This window comes from Spea bombifrons, chromosome 12 (genome assembly GCF_027358695.1).
Source record: "Spea bombifrons isolate aSpeBom1 chromosome 12, aSpeBom1.2.pri, whole genome shotgun sequence".
NCBI lineage: Eukaryota > Metazoa > Chordata > Amphibia > Anura > Pelobatidae > Spea > Spea bombifrons.
Genome location: NC_071098.1, coordinates 32,882,998 through 32,904,463, shown reverse-complemented (window position 1 = coordinate 32,904,463; position 21,466 = coordinate 32,882,998). Strand labels below are relative to the sequence as shown.

At 46.4% G+C, this 21,466-nt stretch overlaps 1 protein-coding gene across 2 annotated transcripts in view; it reads left to right on the top strand.

Moving 5' to 3' along the window:
• The window catches only part of IGSF21 (immunoglobin superfamily member 21), a 127,733-nt gene that overhangs the window by 73,287 nt on the left and 32,980 nt on the right, over positions 1–21,466 (top strand). For both annotated transcript variants that reach the window (XM_053451915.1, XM_053451916.1), the window contains exons 5-6: positions 12,554–12,669; positions 15,487–15,955. In XM_053451915.1, the coding sequence (XP_053307890.1) occupies positions 12,554–12,669; positions 15,487–15,955 (585 nt within the window). The remainder of the gene's footprint in view (positions 1–12,553; positions 12,670–15,486; positions 15,956–21,466) is intronic.

Here is a 21,466-nt window from a genome sequence, read left to right as displayed (position 1 = left end):
CTCCTCTCGGCGCGGGGCTGTTCGTAGGGCTTTATCAGAGCAGCTGTTCTCCGGCTGCCGGAGGGCTCTGCGCAGTCACGTTATTTACAGATCCCCGGCTTCCTCGGCATCGCGCCTCGCATTCATTGGAGATCCCGGCTGATAATAACGCTTTCAATCTTTCCTCTGCTTCTTCGTTTTCTGTACGTGAAATTGAAGAGTCCGTTCGTTCTCCTCCGAGGATGACGCGGACGGAGGATCGAGGAGAATTTCTTCTGCCTCAAAATCCGGTTTTCTGGTTAATTTTTCCGTCTCTTTGTGTCACATTTTCTTTTTTTTAGCTTTTAAAGAGACCTAACCATAAAATCTGCAAAAACTGAACCTTTTGGCCCCTCGAGGACCACGTTTATCTAACCCATGACCTTTCTAGCCCCCGGGCATTAACCCTTTCCTTGTGTGCCTGCTGGTCTCGCTTATTACTGGGTTAGTATTACTCGTCGTCGGGACATAAATAATTCCTTAAAACACAATATATGGGAAAAACAGTTATTTCTAATCTAATTTAATATGCTCTATCGGCAAAACCCATTTATTGTTCCACAACCCTTTAATCAAAGCCTCCCTGTCGTCTGCAGAGGGTTTCCATGTGAAAAGCTCTGCAGAACCGCTCGGCTCCATCGATTCCAGCTTTATATCGGTGTGTGCCACGCCACGGCATCTGTCTGACCTCTGCAGCGGGGGAATGATGTAATGACACACAGTAAAAGCGACATGATATAATAACACGTGTGTGTGCGCCTGGCAGAGCGCTCCCTAAGGGCCCTGGGGGCCAAGAAAATGCTGGCGTTATCGCTGAAGGCTAAAATCTATACGTTGATTAGAGTTCTAATTCCCATTGAGGGGGCGCAGGGCACGGGGTGTAATTACATCTCATGTTTCCTGCTTGTTGCGGTTATTCAGCTGTGCATAATAATTATGTGCGTCTTAATTGTTTAACTTCCTAATCCCCTGATAACCAGCCTCCTATTGGACGGCCCTTATTCTGTATGAACCGCCATAAAACTCGCTTTCCAGGCTTGTGCAGAGGGAACATGCGGCCGGACGCGAGTAAAGTGTGTGTGATCGCATTATCTAGGAGATTAATCACACAGCTTCCCGGGTTCTACAGAGATGGACACCCCAGAGACGTCAGAGCTTGGATCAAACAAGTTTTATTGGGGAAATATTTCTTGTTTTGCATCTTGAACGAAGGTCTTGGCCAGTTCATTGGCCACATGGGTTAAATTGGACAACCCCTGGCTCTCAAGCAAAGATGATCATCGTCCGAGCCAGAGCTGGGTGGCTGGTAGCAACTTCTGCCCCAAGGAAAATATTGGTGGTTTGCTCTTGAGCGCAGAAGCAGTGTGTAACTCATGACATCACAACCACCATGACTGGAACCGTTGCAGGCCAATTTCCACCCACTTTTTTGGTTGTCGGTGCTTCTGCTGGAAAAAAAGGAAAAGGGAGCCTGTTTATTTTTTATTTATTTTGAGTACCGTAAATGCCAATTTTAATATTTTAATATTTTAACTGCACTCCTAAATCGCAGAGTACGACGTCGTAGTCACGAAGCCAAGCCGTGTCCTCTTCTCTGTAAGCGATGGCCGCCGCTGACCTTGTGCCAGTTGAACGGGGAATTGTCACTGTCACCGGGAAGGGTTTTAATGGATGAATGTGACGCAGCCCATTACTGCTGCTTCACAAATGAATAATCGCCTACACCGCTCGGATTTAACGAAATAACGTTAACGGGCAAAACACATTAATTACTTTATTTCTACCATTTCCCTTCCAAAACTTCACACACACCTCGTGTCTTCCCGAGCGCCTCATCGGTGGGCATACGGTTAGAACGAGAACATCTCATTGGGCTCCAAGTGTCTAAATGCCACGGGGCAGGCAGACATATTCTCACCTAATATGCCTGGATCACCAAACCCCAGCTTACGGGTTCCAGGACATCTCCTAAAATCCCAACGAGCTTTTACTAAATCCAGTTAGAAAGGGATGAGAAGGACTCTCCGTATGAAGACGCTCTCGTTATTCCTCCGGCTGGCGGTTTGTAAAGGTTGGACAATGTCGGATAATGTCACAGAGAGGCAGTCAAATCGTTTTTGGGTTTGTCGCTTGTTGTTTTGGTAACCGTAAAAGTAGGTACAACGATGACAAACCTAAATCCTCTGAGTTTCATGCTGGGGCATTGACCACGAAGAAGAAAGGAAGAGTCCACCGTGGAGATAACAGGTCTCGTCTTTCACTGATACTATGGGCTATAAGCCACAAGACACTCGAAATATCCCGGCCATTAACTACATCGGCCAACTTTGCCTTAAAGTCATTTGAGTAGAAAGCCATAAAATCGAGGGCCCGGTGGTGTCGTCTTGGGGCGGACGTGTGCCACGGGGCAGAATGGAAGAGGGAGAAATGCAAAGTGAAGAGTGCATTCAAGGTCGGGGCAAAACACAAGCGGAAAGAAGATACAATTTACAATATTTCCGAAATAAATTGCCATTACCGTGCTGTTCCGGATCAGGATTAATACTTGATGAATGGATTCACTGCTCTGGAACTGTCAAGAACAACAGAAATGCAGCAGTAATCTATAACCGCAGCAGGAGACATCACTAAATCTCATATCAAAATAGATGGATTTCTGCCCAAAATCCATTTAGGATTCTTTACCGCAGGAAAACTGTATATAGAGCGGTAATATCCAGCGATAGCGCGCATCGCCCCAGAGAGGGCCATTATCTCATCGCTTTCATAGTTCTCAGGCCACGGCTAATGGCTCGTCCATCTCAACACATCTCCGAAACCCGAATTCCAGGACGGAGGCCAAAATGACCTGCAGCGGCCGCGCTTTAGAGCAGTGAGAGGAAGGACCACACCGTGCGCGACCCGGGTGTCAAAACTTCCCAGAAATCGCTTGTTTAATGTTGGATGTTGTCTCTCAGCCACAAAGGTGCACTTTTGATTAATGATTAATAACCTTCTCATCTTCCCACTGAGTAAAAAGCAGTAGAGCCACGTGGTGTGAAAATGGGATTTACATATTTATAAATATTCGGTTCCATGCAGCTTCCCCGAGCCGCTCTCAATCACTTCCCGCGGCTGATGGAGTCAGAGACGGATAGGTGTGGCCCGGGGGGGATCTGTCTCGCGAAGTACATTCATCAAACCCGACTTCATAGCCTGTAATGAAAGATCTCCTAGCAGAGCCCGAAAGCATTTCTCCCCGCTGATACAGACAGACGAAGGTTTTTTCCCGGACGCGCTGCACGCTAAACCCGGGTCGCTTGACTGTACGGACTGCGTCGGCGCGGCGGTGACCGTTTGTAATGGCTTTAAAAAATTACAATCAAAATGTGTGCGTTTTGTGTTTTCAAGCCGTTTGGCTACAGCAAGAGAGCCCTTCCCAGAGTGAGATTATCACCGTTGTCTGTCGACGCAGGGTTTGGTGGGCTTGCCGATCCCGTTGCCGGCGGGTGGTTAGTTCGGTTCCGGGTATCAGCCGTAGCGGGAGATATTAGATGAGCCGGAGATCGGCGGAGGATCGCTGTCACATCACTCCTTTTATCCTGCGTTGTGTAACGTGGCGGCGCTGCGTGTCGAGGCTCATTTGTCCCGATGAATAATGTTCTGGCGAGGCCTCTTGTTAAAACACAGGAGGAGGTCTCCTCCCCCCCGATATCTCATCCATTGTTACTCGTGGCTTGTAATTTGCATATATTACTAATAAACGATTGCATCGCGAGAACATGAAAGCCGTCTACCTTAGCCTGTGAAGCTACCTTGTGCTGCCGGCCGCTTCTCCCCGATGTCTCCGGACGGACTTGATGGATGCTTTCGGGGGAGGTTGTTGAGGCTTCGTGCAGTGGGGGCTCTGTGGGTTCCTCTTCCCCTAAAATCTGACTGATAACCTGGCCAGTTTGCCATTATTTGACACTTTGCTGAAAGGCTTGTCGAGTTCCGTCGGGTTGAGTCAGGATTTGTATAACTTCCTTCCAGGTTGAGATGGTGGACGCGGTAATGGCGGGATCCCGGGGCATGCTGGGGACTGGCAGATGCCAACCGGCAAGTTACGATACAAACTTCTCCTTCAAAGCCAACGTTATTTACCCAAATCAGCGAGGCGTCCTTATCGGGATCCTCTGTACAGAAATGGGAGATCATGTAATTATAGATTAGCATTTTTTAACGCTTTGTATGCTAGGAACCGCCGTTCCCCGACCCTTTTCAATATTTTGCTCTGATTTGGAAAAGCAAAGCATTCGTTGATTGAGTTTTTTCCACCGGAGGCCGAGTCCGTGTTTAATGTGACAATCTGTGATATATAAGCCGCGAGGCCGTATTTTAAACTTGTCTGGAGCTCCGGCTTCCTTTTCGCATAAATAAGACAGAAATATTGGGTCATCTGAGGTCATCAGCTTTTCTAGCGAATAATAATTCAAGGCTCCCGGTGGTTCTGATTCACATTTGAGATTTATAACCCTCCCTCCGATATCTGGCTAAGGAATTCTTTTTTCGGTATGTTAGGATGCGTCGCTGTGGGCTGCGATATCGTTCTCTGCTGGGGGCTTCTCATGCACTAGGAAGTATGTTCTAAAATAAAGACGGCATTAACTCAACGCGTGCCGGAGGGATGGAGGGCTGCTGAGAACTTCACCAGGTCTGCGCCAACCCAACATATAACACGTGAAATAAAGCCATGGAGATTGTTCAGGTCACAAGCTGTATTTTATGGGTGGAAAGATGTGAAAATCTGTCATAGAAAATGTAGAACCCGCCGGCAGATCGGCCCCATTCGGCCCCCATCTAGTCCCGCTGTAAAGACTCGAACCTTAACCAGTCGTTGGTCTCGCCTGGGAACGCTTCCAAATAACCTCCTCCTTCAGCTCTTGGATGCTACACGTCGTATTTCACTTCTATTTATACGGTTATTGTGCTAATTACCGGCATTCACCGATCCCGATAACCTTTGCGCTTCTACCGGACCCGGTGCCATATTGCAATACTTCTAGTACCCATGGGGTTAATAACCTCCCACAATAACCAGTTAGAATGGCTTTTAATTTCTTCCAGCGCGAGAGTTTAAGGGTCATTAGGAAATTTCAATTAGTGAAAACGGCTCTAATTATCCGTTTGGTTTTGTGTCGTGACGCAGCCAGGGGTTGTGAAGTCTTAACATTATCCGGCACCGTTTTCCAGTCGGGTCTCCGAGACGTTCACGGCCATCTTCAAAAGAATAAATGGTAGTTTCAGTAAACACTAACATCGTTCCGACCTCCCCTCCGCGTGGCGGGAACTTCAAGGACTTCTCCGGTGATAAACAAACAGAGATTCTACCGCCGAGGCCAAGAACATCATCGGAAGGGAAGAGAAACAGAAGCCAAAGCCATTCATTACATCTCGATGGCTTCGACAATGGAATGATGCGTTCAGAACCCGTTCGCTCGCGAGCAGAAATCCAATTCCCATCCTGCTTACCACGCATGCGATACACCTGAAAACGAACCCAAGTAATGAAGCACCCGACGTAACGGGGTTCCCAGGCCCAACGTCAAGTCTTCTGAGCCCAGAACAGGGGCACTTGAATACAGTATGAAGTAAATCGCACCCACACGCTGATGTTTCATGGAAAACAGAACGTTCCTAGGAGCTGTTAGTGAATAGAATCAGATCTAAGGTGCTTCTTAGCCGAGGAAAACTGGCTTTCAATTGCTTGGAGGCGTTCAATAAGTTCTTGGGACAAAACATTTTTCAGCGTAATTGAAATGCCAGGTGTGGAGGTAAAAAATGAGCGTTCGAGTAGCAGTCGTCGTAAAAGCGGGGTGAGGAACAGAAAAAGACCTTAATGTGGTTACGCTGTGCAGAAAACTAGCACAAGGAGCTCAGGAAATCGGAAATCGCATCCACAGGTGGAGCCGAGATCATCCGGTGATGGGAAGGGGAAAAAATACAATCTGAAAAGGGTAGGATGCTCTGGGAATGCTACAAAAAGGTGGCTGCAGGAGGTAAGAAGTGAAGCTAAAGCATCTTCCTTCTGTCTTCATAAACCTGGCGGCTTGATGGAGCTCACGATAATGGGTGATCTGCTTCCGGCATGCAGGGGGAAGCAATTACTGTGTGCACGCTGCATTTTTTGAGCAGGATAGGACTGTAAGAAGCTGCAGGAAGTGATGGGTGTAACGGATAAATGCCTTCCCCCAGTTGCTACCGAACTAAACAGGAATGTAACTTCTACACTTAGAAGCTTCTCTTTTCTTGTAGTTTTCCATGAGCTTTTATGTTTGTTTTCAGGACTCTATACCCGGTCTATAAAGCAGTGGGATTTACATACGGGGGTATTTGGTGTTTCTTAGATCAATTTGCTACCGGTGGGAATTAAAGGACAAGTGCTGCCTCCCTCCTTCCCCCGAACTCTAATAATTTGGGGCCCGTGGATAAATCCATTAATTTAGCTGGGGGTAGACACGCTGTAGACAAATAAAATAATTTATGTTGAGTGCTAATTTAGGAACATTCTTATCTCTTTTGGTGACGACTAACAGAGATGGCGACGTGAAGTGCTCAAATCAGTAAGATTTGCAGAATCTGGACCAGGGGATGACATTTTAATGGAAAAGCTCCGTCTTTAATGAGTGGAAGTCAATTTGTCAGTTAGACGGCTGATGGGAAAAATCAGTAAGACGATGAAAATCAAGGTTTTTGTGCAGTCGGCGGGAGGGAGGGGAGACGGCCCTGGAAGCCGTCGGTGGTGGGGGGGGATAATACTGAGCTTAGCTTTTACTCGCAGTCCTGGGGGATTTGTACTAATAAGTGTTCTCCAGAAACCCCCTTCTTTGCCCCGAGCCCCCATTGTGCGACCTGCCTTATATCTCTGCGTGAATCACTTTAGGTTTGTTTGGATGGGTTTGTAAAACATTATACTTTCCTAACGCCCGATCGCGACGTTTCTGGGTAACATATGCTATGTTTTTACATTTTTATCGCATTAATATTGACATTTTTTCTCGATATAGCTGACAGTTCTGAATTAACTGCGCCCGGCGGACCTGCCTTAAACATATAGGAGAGCTGCTTAAAAATACAATAATGATTCATTTTAAAAAAGTTCTGCATTTATGAGGCGGTGGTTTATAGGAATCTGTCATCTGAGATATGGAGCACGGGAGGCAATCATCGGAAGCGTGTTACCATACAGAGCACTCGCTTTACTTCCCCTGGGGGGGGGGTCGCAAAAGGACCATGCGTGGTGGCATTTTGTCCCCTTCTCTCTGAGATGAAGCGGGTTCGTGGTATCGGGGTCGTGATGTGTGGAAGGCCACGCGCCGCCCGTTCCTCCCCTTACGCCCTGGAGTCGAAGGCCGTATCCTTACGCCAGCCGGGAAGCTCTCTGTGGAATTGTCAGGATTAATCTAGGCTTTTACCCCAATTCCCAGGCTGGATGGGCAGATTCTAAGGGGTTTTACCCCAATCTCAGGGTCTGGGGGTGAATGGAAAGCATACAAAAGAGCGTGGGGTGTGCACATAAATAACTGCATACATACACTCGCTATCCGTGAAACGCTGCCTCCTTTAACACTCTTCATTATGCTCCAACATTCCAAATAAATCTACAGCAAGGAGGGAGCAGGATCTCCCCAAAAGATGTAACATCAGCCCCACCATGTATCAACAACGCACAAGAAGAAGCCCATCCAGCAGATATCTGCCCCAGACCGTCTCAGAGCCGGAAACACTGGAGTCACTCCGATCACTCCGATCAAGCAGTGCTTCCCAAATCCGCCACACAGGTCGCATCTCTTCTACCCCAGCCCCAGGGTGAATGGGCAGATTCTCTGGGTTTTTATCCCAGCCCCAGGGTGAATGGGCAGATTCTCTGGGTTTTTATCCCAGCCTCGGGGTGAATGGGCAGATTCTCTGGGTTTTTATCCCAGCCTCGGGGTGAATGGGCAGATTCTCTGGGTTTTTACCCCAGGGTGAAGGGGCAGATTCTCTGGGTTTTTGCCCCAGCCCCAGGGTGAATGGGCAGATTCTCCAGCCTGGAATTGACTCTTTCATATTCTTTTCAGATTTAATAACTTCTGAGCATCCTGATTTTTGTTTTTTCCCCCCTGCTATAACATCTGGAATCCCTGCTTGAATACAGGTGACTAAGAATATCTTTACCTCCTGACAAGTCATGGTTTCCATAACGACCGGCATTAGAGCCATTTGTCTGGCGCCGTTCGTGGATTATTACAGTAGTCCTCCCCACGTTTTCCGTAACCGCAGAAGGCTTCAGAGCCCCGGATCGAAGATATGCGTATAAGAAGCCCGTCATGTAACGCAGCGTATGTTCCGATTATTGTAACGCAAACTATTATCTGTATAATTATTGTTGAAAATGTTACTTAACGAATGTTAAATAAGCATCGCCCGAAGAAACATTTATTACAGCAAATAATTCAATTAACTCTGAAAATTGACAAGTTAAGTCTGGATTAATCAATGGATTATTTTTCCAGCTCGTGCAGAATAAACACTTCACACGGCTCGACTGCCTCGCATTTAAATCATTTCAAACATGCGTGTTAAATAATTCATGCCGATAGCAGCGTGAATACACATTAGACAATCTGTGTTCCTCCGATGACGAGGAGAGCGCTCCTTAACGTCTCCGGGACGCTAAAAGATCGTCAGTGGGCCGATGGTGGCCAAACTCTTCGAGTCCCCCCCCCCGATGAGCTGACTCGGGGTAACAGTAACTACGTGTTGACTTAGTTTAAGGCCGTCGGTGTCTTCAGTGTTTGTTTTAAGGGCGTTCTGGGACTTATTTACGAATCCTTCAGAAGATGACATCAAGTTATAGTTATATATACACCCCCCGGGGTTGGGATGTGGGATGGAAGGAGCTGGTTTTTGGGGTCACAGCGAATTCCTCATCAGCTCTGCAGGAGTAAATAGTGAAGGACGTTGCTGTCATGCAGAGCACAGCGGCACCATATACAGCGTTTACATCATCGGCCAACAGGAAGTAGAGGACTACATGATGGAGTAAAAGGCCAGATGAGGTCGTTACTGGTAAAATGACCTCACAGATGCGTCTCGCAGACCGCAAACCATGCATCATGTTACAGATACGCCAGCCTCCCAGCCATCGGCGGCCTGGATACGCATGCGCGGCGTTCCTGATTGCTGATTACTGATTTTCTGTGTGAATAGTATGAAGCGTTTCCTCTGATACAGGAGCCCATTAACGGTATCAGGATAGCCGCGTCTCATCACACCGCGACACTTATGTTCCCGACACGAAGGTTTGACGTTTCACGTGTATAAGGGCCACGCTACCCCCTTTAGGTTCTGGACACCAAGCAGGGGGCTGTGAGAGGCTACGGGTGGGTTTCGGTGTCGCCTCCACTTGCTTTATCGCGTCATGTCTGTAGCTCTTATGCGTATGATGTCATGCAATTAACTCTCCCGACTTTCTGGGATGCAGATCCTGCAGATTCATTGACGATGTTTCACCCAAACAATTCCGGTTTCAAATCTATAATCCTGAGGAAGAGGCCGAGGTAGTCTCAAGAGCTTACAGTCTACCCGGTAAAGGCATCAGCTTTCCCAGATCTTCCAGTAACCCTCACGTTACATTTATTGGGAATCACTCCGTTCAGAGCTTTCTGCTGGCGGGATGAAGGTTTATTTTATGAATCCGCGGCCTGGTGGATAAGACATTTTCCGCGGTCTAATCTCACGCGTCCCCCGCAACAAACAACAAAGGTGTAGGAGGTGCGGATCACCGCGTTTCACGCTGAAGAAGGAATATTATTACATTACCACTTCATTAAAACCAGAGGGAAAAGGCTTCCTCCCTGGCAGTAAACGCATCTCTATAAATCTGTGTACGCCGTGACGGAAAAGACATTACGTGAGTGAATATATATATAAACTATAAATACGGGAACACGTCTGTTTAAATCCGCCCTCCGAGGCGGTCGGTTTTGTGTTTTTATTTTAGGCTTATCGTTGGCCAATCCCCTCGCGTAACGCTGTCAGTCCCTCTGTCTGTCCCTCCCTCTGTCCCTCCGTCTGTCCGCCGACTGGGAACGTCTGAACCCCGAGATTTAACATGAGGGAGCCGCGTTCTACGTTATGACGTAAAATCTGCGAATGAAGTCAAAAAGCACCGGAACCCGCCGCCGATCTGTGACCATCGAGCCAAACGCGGCAACCTCTTCCAGACCTCGAAACCCAGCTTTTCCGCCCCTTTCTGCGCCGAGTAACCGCCAGCTTTTTTCATTTGTGAGTTTCAAGGAGTCTCTTCAATTTCCTCTACGATTAATCAGCTGATTTCTCCGGAAACGAATCCCGCAGCCTGATTTGACCGAGACGGACGTTTCTGGTGATCAATCTTAACCGGTTCAATATGGGCTGAGCAGACTCGCCGGTCCTTTACCTGAACGCTCCTGCGCGACACCTCCTCGCTTCGCCACGTATTTTATTTATCCTGCCATGGTGACGACAATGCCTTCGTTGCCCCCGGCTGAGCCTTTGTTGCGCTCGGCAGAGCTGGTTTCACCTCCTTTTGTAACCCTTCATTACAAAGTGTCTGTAGGTTTTCCTCTCTAGTGTATACGTCTCAGCTGCTCTGAAAGTTTCATCACATAAAAGCAATGCAGAAACGTTTAAGTTCTGTATGGCAACAACCTATCAGAGGCTGCTTTTGTATCACATGATAAATAAGTGTTCCCGGCACAAACTATTGCCTGATTGCAGAATTCTATCGGGGAAGGCTTTGGGCCCTCCGCAGGCCCGGGAATTCTGTTGGGAAAGCTGTGTTTAGTTACTGGAACGGCACCTTTAATTATTTCTTTAACATTCCTCTCCAGACGCCTCCCGGTAGCAGGCAGGGGAAGCGGCGGCGCATGCCTCCCTAGGAAACAATTTGCATTGGAAATTTTCGGCTCCAGTGAATAACTCTTTATTAATTTGCACATTTGGGTTTCTGGGAGAAACGCGTCGGATGATCGGCATCGTTTATCCAGGTACATAATTAGAAAAAAAAAAATAAAGAAAAATATAATATATCTGCTGTGCCGGCCCCTGAGCGCTTCGCGGTTCCCCGGCACGGAAACGGTTACGCTGTTTGGATATTAATTCTCCGACAAATTATTCGTTCTTTTTTTATCGTTAAGTTTTCTAATAGAATTTTACATGGGATGTGAATCCAAAAAATACTCTGGGAATTTAAACCACTAATAGATGACGGCGTTAAAATAGCTGAAAATAATAATAATAATTAGGTTTTGCCCTGAAGTGAGACGTCACGATGCAAGGCGAGAGAAATCTGCCGGAATAAGGAATCCGGAGTAAAAACGGTTAACTTTATTGGGAAAAGAATATTCCACAAAGGAGGCGAGTTAATTAAAGCGTGAAGCCGCGCGCTCTCTAATAAACCTCCGCCCGACGAGGTTTTATACGCTCTCGTAATTTGCTTTTCTTCCCTGATGTGGCGAGCAGCGAGACGGGGTCATTAAGGGTCCGGCCGCCCGGAAGCCCCTTCTGCGGCGACCCCTTTTCATATATTTGTGTCTCTCTCTTTTCGCAGCGTTTTAATTGGCCTCTTAATGATAATAAACCTTCACCTCTCCCCGGATTCACGGCGACGGAGGAGAGCGGCTGCACCTCGCGCCTTCCTGTCCATCTGCATCGGAAATATAAAAATAAAATTAATCAGCACCATAATAATAATAGTGATAATAGTATTAATAACCATCATATCAATCATATTAATAATGCTAATAGTATTAATAATTATAATATAAATAAAAATGCTGATAATAGTATTAATAATCATATTAATCATACTAATAATAGTATTAATAGTATTAATATTAATCATCATATAAACAATAATAATACTAATAGTATTAATAATACTAATAATAATAGTTGGATTTGGCGGGCCGGTTAGGTGTCGGTAATGGCGGTGCATGAATGAGGGCCGCGTGTGTCTGTATGAAGCGCAGGACCGAGGAGCGCGCCATTCATTCGCTTCCTGGAAGGACTCGGTCGCTGGACCCGTCTCGCTCCCTGTACGTCTCGTTTCTGTTATATCATTTAAAGGAAATAGTGAATATTGTGTGTAAAGGGGGTGTTTAACTCGGCCGACAGTTAAATGCCAATAAAAATGCCAATAAGTCCGATAATATGTTTTGGATCCGCATTCGCCTCCCGCCAATCTTGGGATTTCTCTCCCTCCACTCTGTGCGATACGAACCGAAGAAATGTTATTCACGCAAATGATTTGATATGAAATCCAATATATATGGAAGTTTGGCCAAAAGTAACAAAAATATGCAGATATTACCAAGAGAGGTTTAAATCCCCAAAATACGCATCCGCCTGGAAATGCTTCCTCCTAACGTTATTTCCAGAAATGTATGGATCGATTACTTCCATAAATGTATGGATCGAATTTTGTGCTTTTGATGATTTTCATGTTTTCCTTGAGAATTAGAATGAATCTTTTTCTCGCTTTCCTTTGCAGCTCCTCCCACTTCCATAGCCGTCATAGCTGCCGAGTCTCCGGCGCCATTCAGCCGATACCAAGCCCAGAACTTCACGCTCGTGTGCATCGTGTCTGGAGGGAAGCCGGCCCCCCAGGTGAGCGCCTTTAACCGGGGTCCAGATTCACAAAGATAAGTCGGGACACGGCGCTGAGGGCACATTAATGTTCTCACCGATGCCCGATACGATTTATTTCGCCAAACGAGCCCCCGTAAATCGCTAACAATCCTTAAATATTCCTGTGCAAAACCCAAAATCAGCAGTTTTACCCCCAGACGGTTCTGCGTTTGATGGATTCGTTAAAAAGGGAAACAATTCGGTTTGCGCAGTCCGTGCGCGGCGTCTCCGGGGCGTCTCCGGGGTAAATGTCATCATTTTACAGGGTTTTAGGAAGCCCCCTCTCGTCATCGTTAATGCCTTCTAATTGCGCCTCCAAAGTACTTTGGTATCAAAGAGAAAGCACTTTTTTGCAGCTGTCCCCAAGAAAGGCGCCGTCGTGTGTTTTGTCTGCTGCCAGCGCCGTGTCTTGTGAATAGATTGCGCATGTTCTCACACCGGTCCCGTCAGCTACATACCCCTCTCTAAGGAGCTTCATAACGTTTCCCCGTAAAGCATCAGTTACACCCAAGGCGGCCTTTCGCGTGGCGGCCCAGCAGAGGGCACGTTGGACACGGGATCGGTGAGCGCTGCCCCGTAGCGGGATGGTCATGCGCTTTACGTTTTAAGTCATTCCCAATGTAATATTTCCTCCCCGATCGCGGCCCGGGGCATTTCTCATAGAGTCTTAAAAAGATACAACTAAGATCAGAGCTCTGGAGAGGGATATTCATCGCTGCCGTTCCTTCTCATAGACGGGGAGATTTATCCGTCAGCGTCTGTAGGTGGAGAGGATATATTTCCCCCATAAATCCCGCGGAGTGCCTCTCTCCACTGATTCCCGCGGGAACTTTTACCGGGGAGGAATAAATACAAGAAAGGAACTTAAGATGAAATCAAATATTAGGATCTTTATCCAAATAATAACGCTGAGGCTTCGCGGCTACAATTCCCATTATCCGTGCGGTGCTCGGCAGTGCCAGGGAGTGTGCGTGTGTGTGTCTGTATGTGTGTGTGTGTGTCTGTGTGTGTGTGTGTCTGTATGTGTGTGTAAGTGTGCGTGTGTGTGTGTGTGTGTCTGTATGTGTGTGTAAGTGTACGTATGTATGTGTGTGTGTGTCTGTATGTGTAAGTGTACGTATGTATGTGTGTGTGTCTGTATGTGTGTGTAAGTGTACGTATGTATGTGTCTGTATGTGTGTGTAAGTGTACGTATGTATGTGTGTGTGTGTCTGTATGTGTGTGTAAGTGTACGTATGTATGTGTGTATGTGTGTAAGTGTACGTATGTGTGTGTGTCTGTATATAAACACTGTGTCTATATATATAAGTGTACGGACGTATGTGTGTGTCTGTATATGTGTAAGTGTATGTATGTGTGTGTGTATGTGTGTGTCTGTATATAAACACTGTGTCTATATATATAAGTGTACGGACGTATGTGTGTGTCTGTATATGTGTAAGTGTATGTATGTGTGTGTGTGTGTATGTGTGTGTAAGTGTACGTATGTGTGTGTGTATGTGTGTGTCTGTGTGTGTCTGTATATATACACTGTGTCTGTATATATATAAGTGTACGTACGTATGTATGTGTGTGCCTGTATATGTGTAAGTGTATGTATGTGTGTGTGTCTGTGTATGTGTGTGTAAGTGTACGTATGTGTGTGTCTGTATGTGTGTGTAAGTGTACATATGTATGTGTGTGTAAGTGTACGTATGTGTGTGTGTGTGTGTGTGTGTATGTGTATATATACACTGTGTCTGTATATATATGTGTACGTACGTATGTATGTGTGTGTGTCTGTATATGTGTAAGTGTACGTATGTGTGTCTGTATGTGTGTGTAAATGTACGTGTGTGTGTGTGTCTGTATATATACACTGTGTCTGTATATATATAAGTGTACGTACGTATGTATGTGTGTGTGTGTGTCTGTATATGTGTAAGTGTACGTATGTGTGTATGTATGTGTGTGTGTCTGTATATATATAAGTGTACGTATGTATGTGTGTGTGTGTCTGTATATGTGTAAGTGTACGTATGTATGTGTGTGTAAGTGTATGTGTGTGTCTGTATATATACACTGTCTGTATATATATAAGTGTACGTACGTATGTATGTGTAAGTGTACGTATGTATGTGTGTGTGTCTGTATATATATAAGTGTATGTATGTGTGTGTCTGTATATGTGTAAGTGTATGTATGTATGTGTGTGTAAGTGTACGTATGTGTGTATGTATGTGTGTGTGTCTGTATATATATAAGTGTACGTATGTATGTATGTGTGTGTCTGTATATGTGTAAGTGTATGTATGTATGTGTGTGTAAGTGTACGTATGTGTGTATGTATGTGTGTGTGTCTGTATATATATAAGTGTACGTATGTATGTATGTGTGTGTCTGTATATGTGTAAGTGTATGTATGTATGTGTGTGTAAGTGTACGTATGTGTGTGTGTATGTGTGTGTCTGTATATATACACTGTGTCTGTATATATAAGTGTACGTATGTATGTGTGTGTGTGTCTGTATATGTGTAAGTGTACGTATGTATGTGTGTGTAAGTGTACGTGTGTGTGTGTCTGTATATATACACTGTGTCTGTATATATATAAGTGTACGTATGTATGTGTGTGTCTGTATATGTGTAAGTGTATGTATGTGTGTATGTATGTGTGTGTGTGTGTCTGTATATGTGTAAGTGTACGTATGTGTGTGTGTTTCTGTACATATAGCTCATGGAGTTGGGATTGGTGCTTGCAGTCAGGTGGGATTGTCTCAGGTTATCAGTAATCTCCCCATTTTTGTCCTTTTGCAGGTTTATTTTAAGAGAGACGGGGAGTTAATAGAAGTCGTGCCGATGCTGGAGCCCCCGGCCGCCGCAGCTGGACTTCTGGCCAATCGGGCGACCAAAGGCCTGCTGAGCCGAGATCTGGACGACACAAAGATGCAAAAATCTCTTTTGCTGCTGGACACAGAGCGGGGACTGGGCTCTTTCACGGAAAACCCATACCGCGCACGCTCGGGGGACCCGGGACCCGTGTCCAGCCCGGTGACCGAGGCCATTCCGGAAACGGTGGTCAGTCTGGAGTTTCCCCGCTGGGTGCACAGCACGGACCCCGCGTATTTCTTCCACCAGATGCATCTTCCAATGAGCGATGGAACGGTAGAGGTTCGAGCGATGCTCACCTGGACCTTAAATCCGCAGGTGGACAACGAGGCCCTGTTCAGCTGCGAAGTGAAGCACCCGGCGCTCTCCATGTCTATGCAGTCGGAGGTCACGTTAGGTAAGAGGAGAAATGCTTTAATACCTTTCTACGGGGCTCCATCTCCCCGGGCCCAGGGGGTCACCTTTCTGCCCCTTCAGGGAGGTGCCAGGTGTGACCCTAAAAACTCATCACGCCATCCCCAAGCCTCCAGAGCCAGCAGAAGGTAAGAGGTTAAAATGTATCTCCGCCCACCTCTGCATAGTCTCCACCCACCCCACATATATGGTCATATGGATGTTCAGATGTGCAAATAATCGCATAGAAATGCTGCAGCCTATTAGAGATCGTGTTTGTATCACATGACAATTAAGCACTCGCCCCAATGATTGTTTCCGGGTGTTGGGAATGACCGGGAAGCAGATCCTTTAGGGCTGAAGCTCCAGGTTTTACTTTCACCACCGGCTCTTCCAAACGGAACGTTATTTTCATGTATCTGATCGAGTCCTTCGTCCAGCGGGGTAAAAGCCGCACACGTGATGCGGGATAAAGGGACAAAACATGATATTTATCATTAAACGGCGTGATTTCACCCGATTATTAAATGCGGGAGCGTTTTCTGTGCGTTCGTAGCGTTTGGGAGTTCCGCGCGGCGCATGCGCTGCACATTTACTGCTTTTATTGCCAATTCAAACCGCCTCGCCTGCTGACGCCGTTGTTGTGAATATTCACACCACGGACGCGGCTCATAGTTTGTGGTGACTTAAAAGTTGCATTTAACGCGGGGACTTTCTCGATGATCTGCATTTGCCCCCCCGGATCCCAGCGTTGGAGAGTAATTATCATGTTGTGGTCGTTGACCTCATCCTCACCCGGCTCAGGGAGGAATAGCCGAATGTTCTGCGTGGTCGCTGTGAAGCAGCGCAGGCGACGGCCCCCAATAAATGGCAGGCGGGGGGGGATTATGCATCTGATGCCTCTCCCCCCCGGCCGCTCTCGATGGAATTCCTCCCATCCTAATGCAGTTTGTATGCAGATGCGGCCGCTCGGTCTCATTCATTCACAAACCATTAAGGTTAATGCGCCTCTTGTTTAAAGAAAGTGCTGAATTAATAAGCTGTGCTGAGAGCGGCCCCTCCCCAAATCCACACCCCCTCCCGCCTATAGACGGCGTTACTGAGCCTCCAAAGCTGATTGGCTGCAGAAGATATGGAGTTAAATAATTGGACTGTCTGGGGAACTCGGCATCAACCTCCCTAAATGTAAAAGCCGTTATAATACATAATTATTAACCTTTATTTATATAGCGCAGGTAATTCCCGTGTCTCCTCGGGGGGGGGGGTATGGATGCCACGCTGGGCTCCCCTATATACACGGCATGAATTCCATGTAGGTCACAAACTCTCCTGTATATGTGGAGTGTCTGCGCTCTCTCTGCTCCTGCTGTCCTCCGCCCTCCGATGAATTTACAGAAAACGCTTTTTACTTTGTAAATATGATTATTTTTGGCTGTCTGCACGGTTGCCGCTTCCGTAAGAGCCGAGACCTGCGGGCCGCGCATGCAAAGCCACCGAGAGCTAATGAGTTTACGGGAGATGAGGTAGTGGAGCAGACGTGGCGCGGTCTGGAATCAGAGTGCTTTGTTTCATTGTCTGCTCTTCCGCCGGAGAGTTGGGGTGATTTATTAACGCGGGCGACGCGCGGGACGGTCTGCCGCTGCTTTATGGGACTCAGCGAGCCGGATGCGGTCTGTGTGATTGATGAGCTTTATAACCAATAGGCATTTAATATGATTATTGGCCTCGTAGCGTTCAATCTATTCTTCTAATGGATACGGAGAGGAAGGAAAATATCCACAACTTTTACTAAACATTCCTAAGAGTGTATACGGCTAACGGGGAGGGGGCTTCTGGGACGGGAAAACTAATAATATCTGTCTGTCGGCTCCTCTGTCTCCCGGCTCCCCTGTCTCCCGGCTCCCCTGTCTCCCGGCTCCTCTGTCTCTCGGCTCCCCTGCCTCCCGGCTCCCCTGTCTCCCGGCTCCTCTGTCTCTCGGCTCCCCTGCCTCCCGGCTCCCCTGTCTCCCGGCTCCTCTGTCTCTCGGCTCCCCTGTCTCCCTGCTCCTGTCTCTTGGAACATTCCTAAGAGTGTATATGGCTAACGGGGAGGGGGCTCCTCTGTCTCCCGGCTCCTCTGTCTCTCGGCTCCCCTGTCTCCCGGCTCCTCCGTCTCTCGGCTCCCCTGTCTCCCGGCTCCCCTGTGTCCCGGCTCCCGTCTCTTGGATCCCCTGTCTCCCGGCTCCTCTGTCTCCCGGCTCCTCCGTCTCTCGGCTCCCCTGTCTCCCGGCTCCCCTGTGTCCCGGCTCCCGTATCTTGGCTCCCCTGTCTCCCTGCTCCCCTGTCTCCCTGCTCCCCTGTCTCCCGGCTCCCCTGTCTCCCTGCTCCCCTGTCTCCCGGCTCCCCTGTCTCCCTGCTCCCCTGTCTCCCTGCTCCCCTGTCTCCCGGCTTCCCTGTCTCCCTGCTCCCCTGTCTCCCGGCTTCCCTGTCTCCCTGCTCCCCTGTCTCCCGGCTCCCGTGTCTCCCTGCTCCCCTGTCTCCCGGCTCCTCTGTCTCCCGGCTCCCCTGTCTCCTGGCTCCCGTATCTTGGCTCCCCTGTCTCCCTGCTCCCCTGTCTCCCTGCTCCCCTGTCTCCCGGCTTCCCTGTCTCCCTGCTCCCCTGTCTCCCGGCTCCTGTGTCTCCCTGCTCCCCTGTCTCGTTATTATGGCCCCAGATCATCAGTCGGATCTTCAGGACTTCTGGAGTCTCGCACCGACTCACTTGCCCACGTATGTGATTTTGGGGAGATGTGGTAGTTTTTGGGGCTCCCGGTAGTAAAATGCCCCAGTCTCCTGCGCGTCGGTTTGGGTGGCTTTCTCTGGGTTTGAGGGACGTTTGGCTTTCGGAAGGTTGAGCGATGCGCTCCCTTTTTCAGTGGGACACAAATTATTCATAAAGTGCAGTTAAGGAGCTGAACACAGCGATGTTTCGATTAAATATTTAAACTTCTCCTTTGCAAGAAAAGGATTGTTTAACAAAATGATGGCCCATGATTTGTAAGAGGAGAGAAAGTGAGAACGCGACGGGCTCCTCACCGCCCGTCAGCAGCGAGAAGGAACCCGGCAAACCAAACGCAAGCGACGGCAGCGAGAGAATCGGCATTTACGGGAAGCAGAGAAACGCGGGGACGGCGCCCTAAACCCCCCCCCCACAATAATAACAACACCCTAATAAATCGCTCGTCCCCGCGCGCCGCTCACGTTCCGTCTTTAGAAATGTTTTAGATCCGGTTTGATGGGAAAGAATCGGCCGCTGGTTTCCGTTCTGAAATTTATTCCAAAAACCAATTTCAAATAAGAGTAACCTTTTTATAAAAGAAGAACCCGGCTTAAAAATGGCGGCTGCGCGTTTTGGTGAACACACTCGTAGATCGCGCGATGCGAGAGCACAGAACAGCGTTGGCGTTGCGCGGCTGCCCCGCTCGGCTGGTAACGGCAGCTCGGTAATGCGCCGGGGAGGGGGGTAATAGAGGTGTCTGTCGGAGATAAATGCGCCCGCTAATTCCTCATTTATTACGGCTTATTACAAATCGAGAAAACAAAGGCATTCATTAAACCACTCTGCAGAATTTCATAGAAAAGTAAATGCAATTTCTTGTGTTGTGAGAGAATTAAACAGACGTGTCTGCCGTCGCCGCCGTCATATCGTGACATGTTGTGATGTGATAATCAGGCTCTTTATTGGAGGATGGAAAGCAGGGAAACGCTGGCATTAGGGACGGGACTCGCCGCGGTTACACGCTCCGCGCTGCATGGGATCCTCGCCATCACAGACATCTGAACCCGACGGCCCCCGTGGTCCGCCAGTCACGGAATGAGAGCCCGTCGTGGCCCCAAATATCTGCCCATCTGAGCATCCGTCCCTGAGACTCACCTGGTTTGCAGATTCATGTGTAGTATGTTAGTGTATGTATGTTACTGAGCGTGTGTTAGTATATGTATTAAAGTAAGTATGTTAGCGGGTGTGCAGTATGTTACTGTGTATGTTAATGTGTGTATTAGAAGTAAGTATGTTACTGTGTATGTTAGTATATGTGTATTAAAGTAAGTATGTTACTGTGTATGTTAGTATGTGTATATTAAAGTAAGTATGTTACTGTGTATGTTAGTATATGTGTATTACAGTAAGTATGTTACTGTGTATGTTAGTATGTGTGAATTAAAGTAAGTATGTTACTGTGTATGTTAGTATATGTGAATTAAAGTAAGTATGTTACTGTGTATGTTAGTATATGTGTATTAAAGTAAGTATGTTAGCGGGTGTGAGTATGTTACGGTGTATGTTAGTATGTGTGTATTAAAGTAAGTATGTTACTGTGTATGTTAGTAATATGTGTATTAAAGTAAGTATGTTAGCGGGTGTGAGTATGTACGGTGTATGTAGTATGTGTGTATTAAAGTAAGTATGTTACTGTGTATGTTAGTATATGTGTATTAAAGTAAGTATGTTACTGTGTATGTTAGTATGTGTGTATAAGTAAGTATGTTACTGTGTATGTTAGTATATGTGTATTAAAGTAAGTATGTTACTGTGTATGTTAGTATGTGTATTAAGAAGTATGTACTGTTACTGTGTATGTTGTATTGTCTTAAGTAGCTATGTTGCTGTGTATGTTAGTATATGTGTATTACAGTAAGTATGTTACTGTGTATGTTAGTATATGTGTATTACAGTAAGTATGTTACTGTGTATGTTAGTATATGTGTATTAAAGTAAGTATGTTACTGTGTATGTTAGTATATGTGTATTAAAGTAAGTATGTTACTGTGTATGTTAGTATATGTGTATTAAAGAGTAAGTATGTTACTGTGTATGTTAGTATATGTGTATTAAAGTAAGTATGTTACTGTGTATGTTAGTATATGTGTATTAAAGTAAGTATGTTACTGTGTATGTTAGTATATGTGTATTAAAGTAAGTATGTTACTGTGTATGTTAGTATATGTGTATTAAAGTAAGTATGTTACTGTGTATGTTAGTATATGTGTATTACAGTAAGTATGTTACTGTGTATGTTAGTATATGTGTATTACAGTAAGTTGATGTTACTGTGTATGTTAGTATATGTGTATTACAGTAAGTATGTTGACTGTGTATGTTAGTATATGTGTATTACAGTAAGTATGTTACTGTGTATGTTAGTATATGTGTATTAAAGTAAGTATGTTACTGTGTATGTTAGTATATGTGTATTAAAGTAAGTTACTCTGTGTATGTTAGTATATGTGTATTAAAGTAAGTATGTTACTGTGTATGTTAGTATATGTGTATTAAAGTAAGTATGTTACTGTGTATGTAGTATGATTAAGATTAAAGTATGTAGTGTATTACAGTAAGTAGTTACGTGTATGTTAGTATGTGTATTACAGTAAGTATGTTACTGTGTATGTTAGTATATGTGTATACAGTAAGTATGTTACTGTGTATGTTAGTATATGTGTATTACAGTAAGTATGTTACTGTGTATGTTAGTATGTGTGTATTAAAGAGTAGTAA